We start from the raw sequence: 16,956 nt of genomic DNA on the forward strand, positions 1-16,956 counted from the left end.
GTTGTCTAAGTTGTCGTGACCTCTTCAGGCTGCCACATGGTTTGCAGCATAAGGCAGAGCAGTAATAGAGGTATCTGTGATGTCTACACTACCTCACTTTCCCTTCCATCTAATCTGCGACCTATTTGCTGGGGCTTGCAGTAGTGGACTTGCAAAGCAGTGTAAGCTGCTTTGAAGAATTCTGAACTCGGGGATCCTCCCCTGGCCAGATCCAGGGCACTGTAGCATGAAAGTGCCATAGTGGAGAATTCCTGCCTATATATTTACAAATGTGAATTTTCATTTTAGAGATGTTAAATTCATTAAAAACTCAATTATTTTTTGCAGATGAGAAAACTAATTTTAAAGCGACTTGTCAAAGTTAAGCACAAATTTAATTTAATGGATATTGTGAGCGATTATGAAGAAATTATATCTATGAGGTATAATTAAAAACTAAACTTTGAATTAATGAATGTATCAAAAGATTATGAATGTATGCAAATGCATTACTTTATTAATGTAATATTTTACTTGGCACCTTTGTAATACTATATATTTTCAAATTGGTATATGAGAATTTAGCCACATGACTCTCACTGAGTTTAATGGATGTGAGTTGGCTAAAAGCTAAAAAGAACATTTTAGGTGATAGTCATTTTAAAAGTGATTCTTTAACAGTTCGCAGTATGAACTTTTGGAGGGAATAGGTAGAAAAATAGAAAGAATGTTTTAATTGGTAATTTTTTAAATGTATGGTTCTATTCTGAAAATGTTCTAGTTTTAGTATTGCATAAACTTGCTAATCTTGCTTCTGTGCAGGACTTGCTTGGGGAATATCAGGTTACCAGGTTTCATTTTTGGTCTCTATATCCTTTTTGGTATATATCCTCAGGAGTTACTGTGTTAGGAATGCAGAATTGGTTCTCAAATGGAACCTAAACTTCAGAAAGTTTGCTTCTTTTGGAAAAAACAGGAATCCGTAACCAGGAATCCATCATATTTTTCAGGAATAGTTCCTATCATCTTTATCTTCTAAATTACATTTATATGAAAAGTGTCAAAAAGAATACTATATAAATTGTAAATATTAAAAGTGGAAATCAAATTTAAAAAACAAAACAAAACTTGATGAGATTAAATGAATTCTCTTTGCAGTTCCTTATTCATGAATCTATCAAGCAATATTTCAGAAGGGAGTCAGAATTATCAGCATGGGAAATTATCTTGATTCTGACCTCTTCCCTCAGTCTAAGACATTTTAGCTGCTGCTCTCTTCCTGAAAATACCAGAGGCAGTTCAGACTTGTCCTCAAGACCCTGGGACTTGGCCTACCCCTTCTACTCTTTTGTTAGATTCTCTGCCTGTGGTGGTACAAACAGCAGCTGTTCAGTGCTCCCACATTATCCATTGCAATCTTAGCATTTAAAGTAGATTTTGCAGCAACAGTGAGTCAGGCCCTCCCCATTTCCTCCATTTCTTTAGGCTGAAATTTTAGAGGCTTTATTCTCCAAATGAGACCACCTGCTGAGCTCTTCTCAGTTTCTCACTCCTTGCATAACGACAGTGTGGGCCAAACAAGGAAAACCAGAGGCCAAGAGATGCTCTGTCTGTTATGAGACCCGTCAGAAGCAATAGAAGCAGGACTCTAGTATGATTGTTCACAACTAGCAGGTCTCGCTCTGCCAAGGAAAGAGCTCAGAGTTTGCATCATTAGTTGGGGCCTATGCTTCCCACCATACCTAGGGGCAATGGGAAGGGAAGGTCAGTACTTTTCAGCTCCGAAGGTTCAGCAAACTGGATCATTCTCATCAATCAAGGACTCTTGGTGTGAAAAACTAGAACACTCCCAAGCCCAGTCCATCTCTGAGGGGGAGAGCTCCAGGGTCCTGTTCTAGGTTATTCTATAGTGGATCTTAGAACACAAAACTCAAGTCTAAATGCAGAAGTAATGCAGATTATTTTCTATGCAAGGAAGATCACCTAAACTGTATCAGGGTTACCCATGCAACAGTGACAACGAACAGATAAGTGGACTGGCTAAGCTGTCCGTGGATAGAATTTGGAACACTTCCCTGAACTAGGAAGTGTTGGGGTGATATCAAGAGAGGTGTACCTAACTGCATTAAGATTAAACCAAAGGCAAGACTCTTCTAGACTTGGGAAGCGGATCAAAGATCACTGGAAATACACCTGGCTCACAGATATCAAAACCTGCTTCTCTATGCTTTCCTTTCTCTGCTGGCATGAAGTTAGAGTAATTCAGAAGATAATGGAAGGAAAACTTGTTATTTTTTATAACCAAAGACCATAGTATTTTGACTTAATGGAGATATTTCAGAAGTCTCCACTCCATTTTCCCAGGTGGCATAATCTCCTATGACAGAGTCTACTCTTGCATCCCAATCCAGACTACATCCAATGGTATCAAGGTTCTTTAACACAGCATTTCTACACAAACCAACACTGGCACCTATCTTCCTTATCTGGGATATGCTTATAGCGGTAGAAGCTTTCATAAATGATTCATTCATACTGATAGGTTCTAACTCTGGAAAACATAATCTTAATTCATTTTCTTCCACCCTATGCATCAGAACTTGAAAGCTTGCAAATCTCTGTAGTTAGGTGGATTGAGTTTTGTATCACTGAAACATACTTAGCCTTGATTACAAAAGAGAACAGAATCTACTCAACACTTTCCATTGTAGCATTCTGGGTAGAAAGGGCATCAGGTACTTTAAAGGAAATCTGTAAAGCTGTCAGCTGCTCATCAATCAACACTTTTTTTTAAAGCACTACAAGCTTTACCTTCATTCTGTTGCAGAAATCTCCTTTTGGCAGGAGGATGTTCCAAACAGTGGTCCCAAAATGGATCAATATTACTGATTTTAGGGAAGGGTGAAAATTCTTCTTTTGTCCTACATATCTGACTATAGGGGGCTTGTATTGCACATTTCACTGTAGTTTCTAAATGTTTCCCAGGTGAATTAGATTTGCATGGTAAGGTCTGTAGTGGACTTTGTGGAGCCTTCGGGTTGAGGACAATCATAGAAAGGTAACAAATTTTCCATTTTCTTAAATCATGTATAATAAAGGAAGATGTTTACTTATAAAGCTGATTAAAACATTTTCAACTCTATCTAGCCATTTGAGGAATGCAGTTTTTAAGATAGGTGAACGCAGAAGACATTTAAAGCCGCAAAGAAAAGAAAGAAAAAAAGTTCCAGCGCAGACAGTCTCTGATGGAGATGTTAAGATTCTTATCAGAGTATTGAGAGCTTATAACATTCCTACAAGAAATCCAACAGTTATTAGGTAGGAAACCATAGAAACAGAAGTTAGGGATGGTAAAAACCTATTAGGTAATTTGGTACATCCTCCACGTAGTTCAGGATTGTTCCCTAATTAATCTTTTCTAGAGTTTTGTCTAATTTAGTTTCTACCATTTCCCTTCTAAGAGTATTCGCATAGTTTTATAGATCTCACTTAAAAGAATAAAAAGTGTAACTGACCAAAAGTGCAGATTATAGGAGTTTGTTAGTTATTCAACTCCAGTGAAATCTGTATTTTATCTGTAAGGAACAGTATGCTGTAGATAGTTCTGTTATGTGTTAAATGCTGCTTATATTGACATGGAATTGTTTCAGCCAACCAGAATACAGCTCTACTGTATAGTTATTGCTGCATAAATATACAGATTTTTCCCCCAGAAATGCAATTTTCTGCACTATGATCAGGAACATAGGAATTGACATAGCAGGTCAGACCATATGCTTTGGTAGATGTGTAAAACCACCTTAGGATCAGCAATAACTTGCCCAGAAAAGTTTTCCAGGATTGGGTCAGAATACTGTGGCATTTGCATGGCAGTCTCCCAAGTCCTGCTCCCAACCCATGTATAGATGTCCAATCCGGCAGAGGACTTTATGCAAGGAAGAATTCCACAAAGCAGCACTCTTTCCTTTTGCACTCCCAGATGGTGATCTGGTGGAGTGCTCTACCTTCTACTCACAGGATGGAAAGTATGATGAGACTTCTTGTAACTGATTGATTGGTATTTGATATGTTCAGCTCTTTTCTGGATACTGCTTAGCTGGGATTGAACTAACCGTCTGCATCAAAGTATGAGCTATCAGTTATAGTACAGAAAGGAAAAAAAGGAAGTTAACTAGGCTGGGACATCGTATGGTATCTGACAGAAAATGTTATTAATTAGAGACTATAATTTGTTAGCCAGTTTTACTGATTAAGTTGCTCATAATGTAACTTTTGACCCATATGCACTTTCTGGTAGTAATAGTTTGTTTAATATTTTGCCTCTAAAATGAAGATCAGTTTGTAAGTCTCATAGAATTTAGTATTTTTTCATGACTGCAACTGAATGACTGCATCAGCTATTTTTTTACAAGTATAGACTATGTTGTCTTCCCCCACTTAATATTTTCCTTTACTGTTTTATGTAATTACTCATTTAAGTTTTAGAAATATTCTTCTAGTAAGACTGGAAAATTAAGTGAAGCTTGCGCTGAAAAGGATAGTATTTGCAAGTTGGAACTAAATTTAAAAACATCATATAAGTTTTATAATACAGCAAACAAAAACAGTTGCTATTTACATTGGATGAGCACAATTTTCTTTCTAGCTACCACAAATATTAATCTAAATAGACATATTTTAACACACCAAGCCTGGTTTAAGAGCTACTGCATCATGAGAAACATTTTCATTAAGGCTAACATACTGTGAAGGCATAAAGTAGGAAATGAAAGTATTTACAGAAAAATGTATTCAAAGTGATACATTACATGTCATTGGCATAGTTTTGACAAACATTCTATCATTTAAAAACTTGTTTAAAATATTAGTACTTTATTATTTGGATAAAGTAGGAGAAGCTCATGACTTTCAATACTTGTACTGTAGACTCAATTCATGAAGACATTGACTCTTTATTATACTTTATGGCTGAGCAAAGCAAGGTCTAACATTCCATGTGATGGCATTTCTGTTTGTATCTCTAAGGCATAAAGAAAAGAAATTAGAAGGTGGATGGAATGTGGGGGACACAAAGCCCTGGGCCTGAGGGGGGAAATGGGGGACAATGGTATGGGGGCCATCGGAGCCAGACAGGTTGCTGGCATGAGGTGGGGAAGAATGAGGGGGGACACAAAGCTCCTGCCATGGTAAAGAAGGGGAAAATATGGGGAAGGAGAAATGAAGCAGTAGAGTGAAACCCTGGCATTTTGGAAATGGGGAGAATGGGGTCATACAGAACACCTGGCAGGGGGAAGAATGGGGACCCTGAAGGGGAGAATGGTGTTGAGAGGAGAGATGAGGGAGCACACAGACCCCCTGGCATGGGGAGAGAACAAGGGGCAAAGGTGGGAGGGGGGAAATGGGATGTTGGGAGCATACAGAGACCCTTGAATGTGGGGAAATGGGGGCACACAGAATGTCTGGCAGGGGGAAGAATGGGAACCCTGATTTGGGGGGAAGGCAAGAATTGGGTGGAGAGGGGAAAATGAAGGGAGCACACAGCCCCTGGCATGGGGAGAGAATGAGGGACAATGGTTTAAGGCATGGGGGACAGTGGGGCCACATACAGGCCCTAGAATGTGGCAGAGACAGGAAGAGGAGGACACACTGAGCCCCTGGCAGAGAAGGAAGAACAGGGGACCCTTGTATGGGAACATGGACACACTGAGCCTCTGGTATGTGGGGGAGGAGGGAATTGGGGGGCACAATGAGCCCCTAGCATGTAGCAGTGAGGGGATATGTAGAGACTGGGGCATGAGGGAGGAGAGTGTTGGAGGCAGGTTGCATGGAGTCCTTGAAATAGGGACGGGAAGGTGGCTCACAGGGAACTTGTTGGAGCTGCGGGGGAAATGGAGGAATGAAAGGAGGCCCTGGTGTGTGCAATGTGCTCGGCCTACAAAAGTAACAAAGTGTGCAATCCTTTCATTTATTTGGAGTTCAGCTGCATAGTGAAAGACTAATTCAGTGTATAAATGTGTAGGAACAGTTTGTGAGAGTACAGATGTCTAGCATAATGGTTGCCAAATCCAATCAAATTCTTGTGCAGTTCTGAGCTCTTGTTTATCTGAAACAAAGAAAAAGTAAATGCCTTGAGAGAGTATGCATCTAAGAATGTGTGCCTCATTCCAAACTTGCTATGCAAATAATTAGCATTACAAAACAACAGTCTATAACTTTCATGCAATTGGACATTGTTTGCAATAATGGATAGGCTGATTCCTTCACAGAATGCAAATCATATTTAGCAACAATAATTAACTTAGAGATGGTTTATTCATTATTTCATCCATGGTATATTACAATAGCCCAAATGTAAAGAAAAAATTCACTGTGGTTCTGAGATTAGTGTGAAAATAAAACAAAACTACAACATGAAAGAGACTCAGCAATAGTTTAACGCGCCCAAATATAATTTATGAAAATTTCAGTCAAAGAGAAGTGAGAGTCCATCTAGCTAAAATGTGGAAATTGTGTCCCTGAGAGAGACAGCCTCACCAGCTGCTCATAAATGCAGAATCAAAAGCTGGCAAGTGTTGGGAGGGGTCATTCAGATTGGGCCTTTGGGCTGAAGTTTATTTTGCCTAAAAACTGCATGAAGTTTAACATGTTATCAAAGGACTTTATAATTAATAGAAATGGAATATCATAGTCTTAGGGATAACTATGTTTCTGTGGAAGCTGAGCTCGCTGGAGAAGCAGACCAACAGGGGTGCCATTTAAGGAGGGTGGAGAGGCACTCTTCCCTCCCCCCGAGTTTCAAACCACATTATAATTTTACCAACAGGCATGGTGCTGGGGGTGCTTGTGGAAACTATAGCCACCCCAAAATTGTCTTTGCTCTCCTGTATCCACCTCTCCCAGAACTGGGTCCCCAGCCCACAGCAGCTGCTCTCTGGCAGCCCAGCTTCCACCACCCTTCCCACACTCCCCCAACAGACACTCTCCCTCTCTCTCACACTCACTCTCTCTCTCATACTTCCCAAAGAAGTCTCCCCTTCTTTGGGATGCTGATCCACGGCTGGTGCGGCATGGGGGGAGCTCGCCTGATGTAAGCGGTGGCTGTGCCCTAATGGGTCTCTGCTGGGGTTGGGGGACAGGTAGCCTGTCTATGCTGATGCCTCTGGCTCAGGAGGGGGAGCTGTGGCTGCTGCTGTACTGAACAAGCTCATCTGACAGGCGCAGACATACTCAGGCACACACACAGTCTCTTTCTCTCACTCACACACATACACACACACACACACACACACACAGTCTCCCCCCACACACTCTCTCTAACACACAATAATATTATTCTTGTTGTTGTTTCTTGCTACTTCCTGTCAAAATGTGCAGTGCACATATATTCTCTGTAATTTTATTCTTTCAACGTTTAAGGATTATAGTACTGTTATTTTAGTTTTTTTGTCTGGGGTCTGTGCATTTAATAATTTTATTTCTCTCTTATGCTTAAAATTAATTGTTTGAGTAGTGAGTTCTAAAATGCCTAATCTGTCCTGGCTGGAGTAATTATCATTATTACTTTTATTACCATATTGTGCTTTGTTAGTATTTATTTAAAGTGGTACAATCAAATAATAGTATCTTTCTAGAATGTAAATTTAGTTTGTACTCACCTTAGCAGTGCCCATTTAAAATCAATTAGCTAAACACATAACTATAGACACCATGCAGATGGTCACTTATTTTCAAATTGTATTTTTAATTATATCTGTAAAATAACTTAAAATTTGTACAAAAACAAATGTGGTTCCAAGTCTGATTCTAATAGTAATGATAGAGTCAGATGTTAGTGAGTCATGTCCATGATTGTGATTGGTAAACATAAATGCCAAAAGAATTAGAAAAATTAAATCCCGTTCTTAATAAAAGAGAAAAAAATTGCGTATGTTAAAATTAAGTAAATGTGGTTTTAGAATGAAAAACTATAGACTAAAATGGAATAGATAATGGCAGTAACAGAGTGTGTCTGTTAGAGAAAGTAAGCAGATTTTATTTATTTTTATTTATCTCTAAAAATAGTGTATCAAAGTATCAAACTTGTGTTTCTTGTATCTGTGTTAAGGCTCCAAAACTGATACCGCAAGGCTTGGGATTGTGAATACCTTGCTGTATTATCTCCTGGTTGTCCTAAATTTACATATAAATATAAAATATGGCTTTAATTGGTGTTGTATATATATTTTTCTTTTTTAAAATAGGAAGTAGATACAGTGCTCCTGTAAGCTAATTTCTAAGTTATTTGCCAAAAAAACCTAGAATTTTCAGGTGTCTAAGTAGCCCCTGGAATCATGGTTAAAGTTACCCCTCTGCCCCCAAAAGCTGAAATGGCATTCCTGCAGACCTGGCACACCAGTACCATGGCAGCGCCGGGAGGCATAATGTGTCCAAATTGAAATGACTTCAGTGAGATTTGGACTGGAACAATGGAGTGGCTGCATGATCAGGCCCATAAAGCTTTAGACATTTCTTCATTTTAGGGATTTATGTTTTGATTTGTCTTACTGATTTTGTTAGATGTTCTTTATAAGTATGTATAGAATCTGTAATAGTAACTAATTATCTGAGCATCTGTAAATAATGAACTAATACAAACAATTGCCATGTAGATTAAAAAGAAAAGCTGGTTGAAATGTGTATGTCATTCATGTTTTATATCTAAAGACCAACAGGTGTTCATTTGCCAGCATATGCAATTAATCAGCTGTCCCGGAGTAGACATCTACTATCAGGCAACTCATCATACACATCTGATCCTCTAAGTGAGGTAAATAACTTAAATTACTCAAACAAACAACCTTCCCCCCCAAAAAAAGATTGAATCATTTTGTATTGTTTAAAAGTAGGGCTGTCGATTAATCGCAGTTAACTCACGTGATTAACTCAAAAAATTAATTGCGATTAAAAAAAGTAATCGTGATTAATCACACTGTTAAACAGTAGAATATCAATTGAAATGTATTAAATATTTTGGATGTTTCTCTACTTTTTCAAATATATTAATTTCTATTGCTACACAGAATACTAACTGTACAGTGCTCCCTTTGTATTATTATTTTTTATTACAAATATTTGCACTGTAAAAATGATAAACAAAAGAAATTGTATTTTTCAATTAACCTCATACAAGTACTGTAGTGCAATCTCTTTATCATGAAAGTGTAACTAACACATGTAGATTTTTTGTTACATAACTGCACTCAAAACCAAAACAATGTAAAACTTTAGAACCTACAAGTCCTACTTCTTGTTCAGCCAATCGCTAAGACAAACAAGTTTGTTTACATTTATGGGAGATACTGCTGCCTGCTTCTTATATACAATGTCACCTGAAAGTCAGAATAGGTGTTCGCATGGGACTTTTGTAGCTGGCATTGCAAGATATCTACGTGCCAGATATGCTAAACATTCGTATGCCCCTTCATGCTTCGGCCGCCATTCCAGACAATATGCTTCCACGCTGAGGATGCTCATTAAAAAATAATGCATTAATTAAATTTGTGACTGAACTCCTTGGGGGAGAATTGTATATCTCCTGTCCTGTTTTACCCACATTCTGCCATATGTTTCATGTTATAGCAGTCTCAGATGATGACCCAGCACATGTTTGTTTTAAGAACACTTTCACAGCAGATTCGACAAAACGCAAAGAAGGTACCAATGTGAGATTTCTAAAGATAGCTACAGCACTCAACCTAAGGTTTAAGAATCTGAAGTGCTGTCCAAAATCTTAGAGGAACAAGGTGTAGAGGATGCTTTCAGAAGTTTTAAAAGAGCAACACTCAGATGTGGAAACTACAGAACACGAACCACCAAAAAAAGAAAATGAACCTTCTGCTGGTGGCATCTGACTCAGAGGATGAAAATGAACATGCGTCAGTCGGCTCTGCTTTGGATCGTTATCGAGCAGATATCTTGCACCGCCAGCTACAACAGTGCCATGCGAATACCTGTTCTCACTTTCAGGTGACATTGTAAACAAGAACCAGACAGCATTATCTTCTGCAAATTGTAACCAAACTTGTTTGTCTGAGCAATTGGCTGAAGTAGGACTGAGTGGACTTGTAGGCTCTAAAGTTTTAAATTTTATTTTTGAATGCAGTTATTTTTTTGTACATAATTCTAAATTTGTAAATTCAACTTTTACAACTTTGAAAGAGATTGAATTACAGTACTTGTATTAGACTGAAAAATACTATTTTTTGTTTTTTTACAGTGCAAATATTTGTAATCACAAATAAATATAAAGTGAGCACTGTACACTTTGTATTCTGTGTTGTAATTGAAATCAATATATTTGAAAATGTAGAAAACATCCAAAAATATTTAAAGAAATGGTATTCTGTTATTGTTTAACAGCGCTATTAATCTCAATTAATTTTTTTAATCATTTGACAGCCCTATTTAAAAGGAATGACAAAGGCTTCAAACAATATTTTGACAATGGATAAGAGGGCAAAGTTTTACTTTCTTTTTTGTAACCGTATCTGCTGTGTCAATACTTATTTAAATGGTCCCTCACCAATATATTGATTTGGGACAAAATTCCCCCTGACATTTAAGAATTTGTTCTTATTCGTTAAAAAGATCTCCAATCCTTTGTTCTGTTACAGCCTGTTTTTGCTTCAGCACCTCTGGTATTTTGAGGGATTTCAGTTTCATTATTATAATTAAATATGTATTTTTATGGTAACTTCTCAAAATGCGTATTTTCTGATTTTGGACAGCAGTGGTTTCCAACCTTTTCAGCCTGAGAACTGAATATTATTTCAAAAAGGTCAAGGGCCACAATCAACATTTTGGGGCTCTCTGTTCTGTACCGCTCAGTCTAAAGGGAGCCAGAACCACCTGCAGGTCCCATGCTGGGGATTTCCCCAACAAGGGGTTAGTCCAGGGATCGGCAATCCTCGGCCCATGTGGCTTCCTGCAGCCCCTATTGGCCTGGAACAGCGAACCGCAGCCAGTGGGCGCTTCAGTCGGCCGAACCTGCAGATGCTGCAGGTAAACAAACCGTCCCAGCCCACGTGGATTTCCCTGATGGTCCGTGAGCCAAAGGTTGCCGATCCCTGGGTTAGTCCCAGTGGGCATAGAGAAATCATAGATGGCTTCTGTGTCTCCTTTCCCACAGCCCCTGTCACAGGAGCATTTCAAGGTTAGGAAGGAGTATGCTGGGGTTGGGAGGAAGAGTGATCAGAGTGCACTGTGGTCTGGTTATTGCTTGGGAGGGCCTGTTGGTACCATAATTACCTGACCTGCTCTAATCAATGCTGAGACAAAGCAAAGAATTAGAGTGTGATAACTGGTTGCTGGTTCTCAAATTCTCTTTCTTTCCTTTTTTTCTGGGCTGCCCTTGACGGCTGTGTATGGAAAGGAGAGCCATCCTTTACTAAGTGCTCCCCTAGTCTCAGGCAGTGCCAGTTGAATTCCTATCCTGCCCTCCCTGGGGCTCCGATAGTCCAGTAGGAAAGCAGGCAAATGGCATAGCCAGAATTACTCTTTCTTCCTCCTATGATGCAGCAGGTGGCCACCAGGGGAACTATTACACAACTGCCCCAGGGAAGGGATAGCGCTCCAAGTGCCCCTTACTGTCTCCCTATTGTAATGGGGTCAATTCAAACACTGCAATTTAAAAGTTTTAAGACACAGCTCAGAGAACACATTTCCTATTAAAAATGAAATACATATTTTCTTCTTAACACTCACCATTCAGGGCCACAGTCTAGAGCCTCCAGGGGCCACAGGCTGGACTCCACTGATGTATAATGATGACTCTAAATTTAAATTGATATTAATAAAAAACTAATTTTCAGAAATCTTAGAAGACAATTAAAATTAAACTGTATTTGGGAGACTTTCAGTCTTGTAGAACCTAATAACCTGTAAGTGTTAATATATCATAAGAGTTGGAATCATATCTTAATATAAATTCTAGAGATAAGGATCATCTTTAATGAGGGTATTGTTATATGTACTGAGAAACTGTTATCTAAATATAAATAGCTTTTGACCGGATGTATCATTGATCAGTCACAAATGTACTGAGTAAATAAGTTGGTTAATTTCCATGTGTTATTCACCAGGGAGCTGGACTTTAATGAATAAAATTTTCTTAGTTGCTACTTGCTTGCAGGTAGGGCAGGGGCGGGGAAACTTTTTGGCTGGAGGGCCGCATCGGGTTTCGGAAATGGTATGGCAGGCCGGTTAGGGGAGGTAATTTTTGGTAATTTATTTCTAAATACCTGTCAGCAATAGGGTGACCAGATCACCCAAGACAAATATCGGGACGCGGGGGGAGGGGGGTGATGCGGGGGGGGGGGGCGTGGCCAAAAAAAAACCCCTTCCTCCGCAAGCGCTGGAGGGAGGCCCGGGAGACTCAGGGGAAGCGCGGGGCCGGGGTGAGTAAGAGTCCGGCCTGGTCCCTTGCAGGCAGGACTCAGTTGGGTGGTAGGGCGAGGAGGGGGGCGGCCCGCGGGGCCAGGCGGCGGCTGTTCTCACCCCCGGCCAGCGGGACTTGGGAGCAGCCGCTGCTGCAGCTCCCACTGCCGCAGGGGAGGAAGTGGCCATGGCGCTCCGCGGCTGCGGCACCTCCGAACCCCCCGAGCCGGGGGGTCCCGCAGGGGAACGAACGGGGCTGGGCTGCCGATGCCTCCGCCCCGGGGCCGCCGCGCGATAGCACCAGCTGGGCAGCAGCCCAGACGCGACTGGCCAGGGGCTGGGCCCAGCGTACGCGCTGCGGGGTCCCTGCAGCAGGCCCCGGCTCGGGGGGTTCGGAGGCACCGCAGCCGCGGAGCGCCATGGCCGCTTCCTCCCCTGCGGCAGTGGGAGCTGCAGCAGCGGCTGCTCCCGAGTCCCGCTGCCCGGGGGGACAACAACAGCCGCCGCCTGGCCCCGCGGATCGCCCCCCTCCTCTCCCAACCACCCCAACTGAGTCCTGCCTGCTCGGGGCCAGGCCGGACTGTTACTCACCCCGGCCCCGCGCTTCCCCTGCGTCTCCCGGGCCTCCCTCCAGCGCTTGTGGCGGGAGGGGGAATGGTGAGCCCGGGGAAGAGGCGGGGATTCGGGGAGGGAGCCAATCGGAGGAGGAGGGGGCGGAGTCGGGGCGTGGTGGGGGTGCGAGCACTTCCGGGCTCCAGGCTCCGGGGCATTTCCTTGTTTGTCCAGTGTCCCGACCGCATGTCGGTCGGGACGCGGGAAAAACAAGGAAATATCGGGACAGTCCCGATAAAATCGGGACGTCTGGTCACCCTAGTCAGCAAGTTTGTTTGTAACAATACAGACACAACAAATTCCCCCAGGAGTAGAGAGTTAAAGAAATCCCTATGACAACCCAGTTCCTGCTTCTCTGTTGTTGTTCCCCCCCCAGACCCAGCCATGCCCACCCCCATGGCCAGACACTCACTCCCCCCTCCCTCCCCAAGCCCAGCTTCAGGACCCCCCACCCCTCTCCGGCCCAGACACTCTCAAACCCTACTCTCCTAGAGCCCAGGGATCCAGAGGGAGAAACAGCCTGATGCTGGGTCGCGGGCTTACCGGAGTTTCCTCCATGCTGCTGCGTCCTTCCTTCAGGGTGTGCAGGGAACTGCACCTTCTGGGAACCCTCCAGTTTTCTTCCCCTTCCCGCAGCCTTGTCTTCCATTTGTGAGCTGGGCTCTGCTGGGTCCAGCCGCCCCTAGTGGGAGCCAACATTTCTACAGGCCATTTATGTAGGGAAAAAAGGAAATTCTGTGTGCACAACATTAATTTCTGCAAAATTCTGAATTGCGCAGTGGCACAGAATTCCCCCAGGAGTATTAAAGGTGTAGAAAACCTGACCTTTAACAAAACTGGTCATGCTTAGTCTTGAGAAAAGAAGACTCAGGGGGGATCTGATAACAGTCTGCAAATATGTTCAGAGCTGTTACAAAGAGGATGGTGATTAATTGTTCTTCATGTCCACTGAAGGTAGGACACGAAGTAATCGTCTTAATCTGCAGCAAGGAAGATTTAGGTTAGATATTAGGGAAAACTTTAAGAGTAGTTAAGTTCTGGAATAGGTTGCCAAGGGAGGTTGTGGAATCCCTGTCATTGGAGGTTTTTAAGAACAGGTTAGACAAACATCTGTCAGGGATAGTCTAGGGGTTTACTTGGTCCTGCCTCAGCATGGGGGGCTGGACTTGATGACCTCTTGAGGTCCCTACATTTTTACTATTCTATAAGATGATGTGGAAATAAAACAAAGCAGTGCAAATCTAATAAAGTATATGATTTTTGTGTTTTAGGTGACTGTGCATCCTTTTGTGGAAGTTTCTTTCCAGCACACAGTTTATCAAACTAGCACTGCAGATGGATCTCATCCATGCTGGAATGAAGAACTTCAAGTGGATTTTATGTAAGTTGGCCAAATACTTCTCCATAAAAAATGTACAAGAAAATAAAAGTATTTGAATGCTCTAGTGAAGGAGTCAAAGTTTCCCATGGTTAGGTGGTTATATTTTGTATTTTAAAGTTTTTCATTTAGCCTGCTGAACTCATCTGCCTTTCTGTATCGGTGTATAAGAATTGGAGATGAAGTAGGAGGATTGAATGATTTAGGGCAATGGTTTTCAACCTTATTTCATTTGCGGCCCCTTAAAAAATGTAGAATGGAGGTGTGGACCCCTTTGGAAATCTTAAAAATAGTCTGCAGACCTCCAGGGGTACCCAGTCCACAGATTGAAAACTACTGGTTTAGGGTAATAGTTCTCAATCTTTTCCATACCATGACCCTGTATTTCAACAGAAAAAAGTTTCAGGACTTCCCTTCCATGTAGTCATAAAGAAAAGGAGGTTGGCTGTAACCCTCTTGCACATATTCATGACCCTGAGGCTAAGAACTGATGGTTTAAGACATTAGGAATGGGATACAGTGTTTTTTTCATCTCTGGGCCATGTTTTTAAACCAGCCAAGTCAGTAGTGACTAAAAGTTATAACTATCCAATGGCCACTTGTAGTCCGTTTGTTCATTGGCATCTTCACTGACTATAACGGACTACAAAAATGCACAAACCAAGTAAAAGAAGTAACGAAGAAGATAGGTTTGAGATACAATGCAAAGAAATGTCAGGCTGGCGGGAGGTTACTAGTGGAGTTCCTCAGGGATCAGTTTTGGGGCCAATCTTATTTAATCTTTTTATTACTGACCTTGGCACAAAAAGTGGGAGTGTGCTAATAAAGTTTGAGGATGACACAAAGCTGGAAGGTATTGCCAATACAGAGAAGGACCGGGATATGATACAGGAAGATCTGGATGACCTTGTAAACTGGAGTAATAGTAGTAGGATGAAATTTAATAGTGAAAAGTGCAAGGTCATGCATTTAGGGAATAATAACAAGAATTTTTGTTATAAGCTGGGGACTCATCAGTTAGAAGTAACATAGGAGGAGAAGGACCTTGGAGTATTGGTTGATCACAGGATGACTATGAGCCACTGATGTGATATGGCCATGAAAAAAGCGAATGCATCTTGGGATGCATTAGGCAAGGTATTTCCAGTAGAGATAAGGAGGTGTTAGTACCGTTATACAAGGCACTGGTGAGACCTCATCTGGAATACTGTGTGCAGTTATGGTTTCCCATGTTTAAGAAGGATGAATTAAAACTGGAACAGGTACAGAGAAGGGCTACAAATGTACATTTGTATGTACATATGTACATTTGTAGCCCTTCTCTGTACCTGTTCCAGTTTGTACCTGTCAAAGATGATCCGACGAATGGAAAACCTGTCTTATGAAAGGAGACTCAAAGAGCTCGGCTTGTTTAGCCTAACCAAAAGAAGGCTGAGGGGAGATATGATTGCTCTATATAAATATATCAGAGGGAGGGAGAGGAATGATTTGAGCTCAGTACCAATGTGGACACAAGAACAAATGGATATAAAGTGGCCATCAGGAAGTTTAGACTTGAAATTAGACAAAGGTTTCTAACCATCAGAGGAGTGAAGTTCTAGAACAGCCTTCCAAGGGGAGCAGTGGAGGCAAAAGACATATCTGGCTTCAAGACTAAGCTTGATAAGTTTATGGAAGGGATGGTATGATAGGATAGCCTAATTTTGGCAATTAATTGGTCTTTGACTATTAGTGGTAAATATGCCCAATGGCCTGTGATGGGATGTTAGATGGGGTGGGATCTGAGTTATTACAGAGAATTCTTTACTGGGTGTCTGGCTAGTGAGTCTTGCCCACATGCTCAGGGTTGAGCTGATTGCCATATTTGGGGCTGGGAAGGAATTTTCCTCCAGGGCAGATTGGTAGAGGCCCTGGGGGGTTTTCGCCTTCTTCTGCAGTGTGGGACATGGGTCACTTGCTGGACGATTCTCTGCACCTTGAAGTCTTTAAACCATGATTTGAGGACTTCAATGGCTCAGACATAGGTTAGGGGTTTGTTGCGGGAGTGGGTGGGTGAGATTCTGTGGCCTGTGTTCTGCAGGAGGTCAGACTAGACAATCATAATGGTCCCTTCTGACCTTAAAGTCTATGACTGTATGACTCTATGGCTAAATGTAAAGTCATGTTAATGGGGACTATAGGGACAGAAATCAAAACTGAAGAAGAAAAACTGGAGAAGGTGGACAATCTTAAGTATCTTGGAAGTACCATCAGCCAAGATGTTGATAAGAATCGGGAAGGCAAATGCTGCATTTGGAAGACTCAAAAACATCTGGCAACTCAAAAACATCTCCCTCAAGACAAAACTGAATGTGTAACAAGCAGTTGTTATTGCTATCACAACATATAGCAGTGAGACATGGCAACTTACCAAGAAAGATGGATGCATTTCATCACAAATGTCTGAGATGAATATTGGGAATAACATATAGAGATAGAAAGACAAATGAAGAAGTCAGAAAAATTACTGGACAAGGTACCCTCTCACAAATAATCTACAAAAGAAGACATCAGTGGCTGGGACATGTGCTGAG

At 41.6% G+C, this 16,956-nt stretch overlaps 1 protein-coding gene across 1 annotated transcript in view; it reads left to right on the forward strand.

The window, feature by feature from the left end:
• CC2D2B (coiled-coil and C2 domain containing 2B) overlaps positions 1 to 16,956 on the forward strand; it is an 88,306-nt gene that overhangs the window by 42,439 nt on the left and 28,911 nt on the right. Inside the window, exons 21-26 of the mRNA XM_065553625.1 lie at positions 328 to 422; positions 3,127 to 3,297; positions 5,371 to 5,411; positions 9,598 to 9,623; positions 12,572 to 12,574; positions 14,277 to 14,386. Of these exons, the coding sequence (XP_065409697.1) occupies positions 328 to 422; positions 3,127 to 3,297; positions 5,371 to 5,411; positions 9,598 to 9,623; positions 12,572 to 12,574; positions 14,277 to 14,386 (446 nt within the window). The remainder of the gene's footprint in view (positions 1 to 327; positions 423 to 3,126; positions 3,298 to 5,370; positions 5,412 to 9,597; positions 9,624 to 12,571; positions 12,575 to 14,276; positions 14,387 to 16,956) is intronic.

Source organism: Chrysemys picta, chromosome 7 (genome assembly GCF_011386835.1).
Source record: "Chrysemys picta bellii isolate R12L10 chromosome 7, ASM1138683v2, whole genome shotgun sequence".
NCBI classification, from domain to species: domain Eukaryota; kingdom Metazoa; phylum Chordata; order Testudines; family Emydidae; genus Chrysemys; species Chrysemys picta.